Source organism: Camelina sativa, chromosome 11 (genome assembly GCF_000633955.1).
Source record: "Camelina sativa cultivar DH55 chromosome 11, Cs, whole genome shotgun sequence".
In the NCBI taxonomy this organism is placed as follows: domain Eukaryota; kingdom Viridiplantae; phylum Streptophyta; class Magnoliopsida; order Brassicales; family Brassicaceae; genus Camelina; species Camelina sativa.
The window spans coordinates 40,918,137-40,923,491 of NC_025695.1; the positions used below are offsets into that span (position 1 = coordinate 40,918,137).

Consider the following 5,355-nt stretch of genomic DNA (forward strand, 5'->3'; position numbering starts at 1 on the left):
TTTTTTTTTTTTTTTTTTTTTTAATTGTACAGCAATCAATAATACGAAGTTGCAATGTGAAATCTTTTAATGGTAAAAAGATGGAAAAAATTTCAGCTTCTGCTATGAGAGAAAAGAAATGGAGCAAGAAAATGTTGAATCAAGAGAATGACTCTTCTCCTGGGACTTGTAAGAAGTTGCAGCTTAGTTCTTTGTCTAGAAGATTATCTGGAAAGGTACTGAGAAATCAGATTGATGGAGGAGGTCTCAGTGTCAGTCTAGACGACTCTATTGTAAGCGTATCATCAGTTGAACCCACTCCACTTGTCTTGTTTAAGTTGTTGTTGTGATTGTCCTTTTTTTTATTTGTCATTGTCTCAGTCTGGTGGTTCTAAGAATGTGAAAAAGAGTGTTGGGAGGCAGTTTTCACCTATTGTATTTTACGGGTCTCCTAATGGTGTTCCTCCGAAAAGACCGTTGAGTTTGTTAAGGCTTTTGCGTGAGATACATATTGATCTTAGTGAAGAAAGGAAAGCTATCTCCTCCAGGTGATCTATGGATAAGCTGGTTGCTGGCTTTTTAATTCTACTTGGGAAGATCTTTATTTTGTATTTTTTTTTTTAAAAGTTTTAACTTTAGTGCATCATGGCATGGTCTTCACTTTTTATTTAGGAAAGGAGTTTGGGCTACATTTCCTAGGCAAGATGAAGCGATTAAGTTTGGGAAAAGGCATGATAATGTGAGGATTTTTAGTTATCAGGATCATTTTAGTGGCCAGAGAAGGTTTCTTGTCTCATCATATGAAGAATTCTGGAAAAGGTTCATTTTTCTTACCTTCTTAACAAGCCAGGAAAACTTATCTTAGTTGCTTTATTTATTTTATTGTTCTACCTTTAGATACACATCTATGGATCCAAAGCACCGTCACCATTATGAAGTGATTCAAGAGGTATTTATATCTCATTCTCTTGTGCTGCCATGAAATATGTTTATGTTTTCTGCATAGCTGCATTTAATTGCAATGGCCTCTCAGGGATTGCCATGCCATATGTACTTTGATTTGGAGTTCAGTCAAAAAGAAAATGAAGGTAAAGATGTCGATGAAATGGTTGATATCTTGATATCAGTCATTCTAGAAGCCTTGCATGAGAAATATGCTATGGAAGGACATGATGACTGGATTGTAGAGCTTGATTCCTCAACTAAAGGTACAGTTATATATATGCTCTCTCTCAGCTGCTAGTTGAGTATGTGGTGTCCTTTTTGCTTCATCTTTATTCTCTGAGCTTTGAAAATGCCAGTTATTGTAAAAATGTTTTTCCTTTTATACTTCTGTATCCAAAGGTTGGTTCTCTGGACTAAAGAATTCCTTAAAACTTTTTATGCAGATAAGTTCTCTCGTCATTTAATTGTCATCATTCCAAAGGTTGCATTTAAGGACAACTCACACGTTGGTGCTTTTGTAGGAGAGGTATGCTTCAAACGATATTTCACTTTTATTGCCTAAAAATATGGTTTCCTGGATTGCAAGTAGTTCTGTGGGGCATGGCTCATTGTCATCTTGATATTTCTTCAGCTATGCACACGGATAGTAAATGCGAAGGAAAAAGATGAAAGGTTGCGCAAGTTATTTGTTCACAAAGAGGCTAATGATTCGGCATCCCTACTTTTTGTGGATACTGCTGTTTACTCTAGAAACCGTTGCTTTCGTCTTGCACAATCATCAAAAGCTGGAAAGACGTCAGTTCTTCTACCTACAGGACGGTTCAAATGTAAGAATATGGTAAGCCCACCTTCATGCAAGTCTCTCTGCTGTCTCTCACCTTCTTTTCCATGTTGCTGTCTCAGCGTCGACTTCTTGTTTTGCTTTAGAATAGTTCATAGTAATTCCAGTATCTAACAAGATCATTGGTAAACAAACAGGGTGAAAAAGATATTTTCATGACATCATTAATCTGCAACGTGGAATCAGATTGTGAGAAGCTTTTGGTTTGCAAGATGGAATCAGACTGTATGAAGACACTTTGCTTTGACACAGAGGTAATTCTTTTCATCAGTTGCCTGACAACTTGGTGCTTTTGGCTTCTAACTGTATCTTCTTTCCACATATACTTGAGGGAAGATTTCACAAATGTGTATGCCTCTAAACTGTACTCTTTGGAGATGGCAGGTGAACAATAACAATCTTGTAAGAAACCAAAATGCTCAGAAATTTCAATTGGACGCTCGCACAAGTGACATGTCAACATCGTATTTCGGGGGCAAGTCCCCGTTCCCGCACCTGGACCAATTCATAGAATCCCTTGCTTCCACGGGAGACGCCTCAGGTTACAATTCAATATTTGTGCAGCATGTTTGTGTTATGGAGAGATAACAGTGCTCATCTACTTAAAACATTTACTGTGATATTTAGGTAAGATAAGATGCTGGTACTGGTTTTCAGAAGATAGCCTGATTGTGTACAGCATGTTGAGAAACAGATATTGCGAACGAATTGGCAGGGAACATAAAAGCAATCATGGTACCATCTGCTCACAGCCCATTTATGCTATCTAAGAATTCGTCTTTCTTTTCTTTTTTTATTATCTCTGGACTGCTAACGTTTGTTCAAACAAACTTTGTTGTTTTAGTGATGTACATAGTTGATGTCAGAAGGGGAATCTATTATCAAAAATGCTACGATCCAGACTGCCGAGGTGTGTATACTCTTCTTACTCTTTGTCTTGGCAAACAATCCGAAAGCAGAATCTTGTTCCTAAGATAAACCAACTTTGTCTGCAGATTATCGATCTCCGATACGTCCAGTTCCAGATAGTGTACTTCCCGAAGATACGGTTTACCATCAAGAAGATACACAAACTCTCTGTGACAACCTTAACTCGGAAGGGGATTGTTACATTGATAACGAATGCGATCCAGATAGTGCTGCTAGCAGAAGCTCATGGTGGCTTGAAGCAGTTAAATTCGCTGATGATCTTGAAAGTAAACCAAAAAAGACACTGGAACCTCATCCTTTGGTTAGTTGACTTCATGTTCTTGACTTAATGATCTGTCTAATTTCTCGAATATATTAGAAGAATAAGTTCTCTTCTTTTCTTTTTTTGGCACACAGGAGAATTACGACGAAGATGATGATGAATGGTGGGTTGCTGCAGAAGAATCACTTAAACAAGTCCGTCCCCAAAATACCCTTTGATTTAGACATTCGCGAATCGCGACCTAACCAAAGTCAAGGCCAATTTGGGTTTGTCTTCTTCTTCCCTTTGCCTCTCCTTAAAAATCACAATCGTGTCCTGCCTGAAATCAACAGATCTCTCAAAATTCAATGGCTGCATTACCAGTTTTCATACCAGCCGAGTCTTTTCCATCGATCCTCTCACATGAAGCCTTGATCAATCATTTCCGGACCAATCTTCCCAAACATTCTTCAACAATCACAAGCCCTATCCGACAAAACTACACCGTTTCACCTCCTTCCTCACTCCTCCTAATGCCTTCTTGGTCATCTTCTCCTTCTCTCCCTTACATGGGCGTCAAGCTTGTGACCTATTTCCCTCATAACTCCTCACAGAACTTACCTGGCATCCATGGATCCTACACACTCTTCAGCTCCACTACAGGCCAAACCTTAGCTTCAATGGTCGGTACTGTTTTAACCCTTTACCGTACTTCCTCTGTTTCAGGGTTAGGCTCCAAAATCCTTGCTAGAGACGATAGTCAGGTGCTGATCATGGTTGGTTCCGGTGCTCTCGCACCACACCTGATCAAATCCCATCTAGCGGCGAAACCAAGCTTGAGAAGAGTGATCATATGGAACAGAACTCACCAAAAGGCTAAGGATTTAGCTGAAACTCTCTCTAAGGATCTTCAACACAAGGAGATCTCATTCGAGAGCCATGGTTCGTTAGATGATATCATTCCTCTAGGAGATATTATAAGCTGTGCAACAAACTCAACTGTTCCATTGGTCAAAGGTGAGTTCTTGAAACCCGGAGCTCATCTTGACCTTGTTGGATCGTTTAGCCATGAAATGAGGGAATGTGACGACAATGCGATCCAGAGAGGGAGTGTGTTTGTTGATAACGACACTGCGATGGTAGAAGCGGGAGAGCTCGTGGGAGCGTTTGAAAGAGGAGTGATTAAGAAAGAAGACATTTGTGGGGATTTGGTGGAGTTGATCAAAGGTGATAAAGAAGGGAGAAAGAGTTCAACAGAAATAACAGTTTTTAAGTCTGTTGGTTCGGGTACTGTAGATCTCTTAACCGCGCAACTTGTTCAACAATTGTATAGACTCCAGCAACTTCAAGATTAGTCATGTTTGCTGTAAAGGGGTGCAGAAAGTGAACACAAAACATCCATGCACTTAGGCGACACTGACATAATTGACTCTGATAACGTTTATACGTTGAGCAACGGAAAATAAAACTACATAAAAAAAGACATGATAGATTGTAGACAAGACTGATTCATTCTCCACCTGTTTCTTCATTCTCCACCTGTTTTTAACACAATTTCAGAGAGTAAGCTAGAAATTCCAAAAGAAAATAAACCCTTAGATTTAAGAGAGCGATCCATTACCTTAGGAAAGAGATGATTCTCCAATTACTTTGTTTGAATGAGCATGCCTAGGCTGGGACAGGTTTGAATGTGGTCCATCTTCTTGATTAGGCTTTCTATCCTCAGGATCAACGGCACTCAGGTCAAGCGGGTAACGAAGTATCGCTCCGATCCCTTCAAGCCCTTTGCAAAACTGTTTCCCTTCAAGTGATTTGTTGTTTACAAATTCTAGCGCACAACCAAAACGTGCGCATTCATTACCCAGCCAATCCAAAAGCGACATCTTCTCCTCCACATCTAATTCAATGTTGAAATTCTCCGTGTTGCCTTCTTCTTCCTTGTTCAGGTGTTTGATCACAGTTTCACCCGTTTCACGGTTCTTCATCACATATCTGTTGATATCAAGATTTTCCCACAGAATAAGTGTCTCGACAGCACACGGCTTGGACGCCAGGGCCTTCAACGTATCATCCAGGCCATATACATACTTGCCAGTTTCCTTGGTGATCTCGTCAAACAACTTGACAATTATACGCCTGTCTTTCTCCAGGACTTTAGATGTCTGGTGGATAGCAATATGGAAACCGCCTTCTCCTCCAATAGTTACATCCACCACATTCACAATCATGTCCGCAAGCTTGGGATCAAACTTATCTGACTGAGTCAATGTAGCCTTGTAATCCCCTGGAGCAGCAAGTATCAGCCCATCCACATTAGGCTCCATTGTTGAAGGATTAATGTAGTAGTGTGTGGCGAGCTCAGCAGATTTCCTCACATTGTTATCCATACGGAGACGTTCAGCGTCCTCAGCTGCTTCAT

General features: G+C 40.1%; 3 protein-coding genes across 3 annotated transcripts in view; 2 read left to right on the forward strand and 1 right to left on the reverse strand.

Moving 5' to 3' along the window:
* LOC104725792 (DNA-directed primase/polymerase protein-like) overlaps nucleotides 1–3,197 on the forward strand; it is a gene marked incomplete in the record, with an annotated part of 3,649 nt that extends 452 nt beyond the window's left edge. Inside the window, 13 exon segments of the mRNA XM_019233218.1 lie at nucleotides 97–272; nucleotides 361–527; nucleotides 652–798; nucleotides 877–928; nucleotides 1,013–1,187; nucleotides 1,368–1,450; nucleotides 1,556–1,762; nucleotides 1,903–2,019; nucleotides 2,150–2,306; nucleotides 2,393–2,500; nucleotides 2,610–2,675; nucleotides 2,761–2,996; nucleotides 3,092–3,197. Of these exon segments, the coding sequence (XP_019088763.1) occupies nucleotides 97–272; nucleotides 361–527; nucleotides 652–798; nucleotides 877–928; nucleotides 1,013–1,187; nucleotides 1,368–1,450; nucleotides 1,556–1,762; nucleotides 1,903–2,019; nucleotides 2,150–2,306; nucleotides 2,393–2,500; nucleotides 2,610–2,675; nucleotides 2,761–2,996; nucleotides 3,092–3,175 (1,775 nt within the window).
* On the forward strand, nucleotides 3,283–4,315 carry LOC104725791 (uncharacterized protein P11E10.01-like). The gene has a single exon (XM_010444521.2). It carries the CDS (start codon nucleotides 3,305–3,307, stop codon nucleotides 4,289–4,291), a length of 987 nt encoding a protein of 328 aa, XP_010442823.1. The 5' UTR covers nucleotides 3,283–3,304; the 3' UTR covers nucleotides 4,292–4,315.
* Nucleotides 4,281–5,349, reverse strand: LOC104728835 (eukaryotic peptide chain release factor subunit 1-1-like). Its single transcript, XM_010447764.2, has 2 exons — nucleotides 4,558–5,349; nucleotides 4,281–4,475 (listed from the first exon to the last, which is right to left on the reverse strand). Exon 1 carries the CDS (start codon nucleotides 5,321–5,323, stop codon nucleotides 4,559–4,561), a length of 765 nt encoding a protein of 254 aa, XP_010446066.2. The 5' UTR covers nucleotides 5,324–5,349; the 3' UTR covers nucleotides 4,281–4,475; nucleotide 4,558.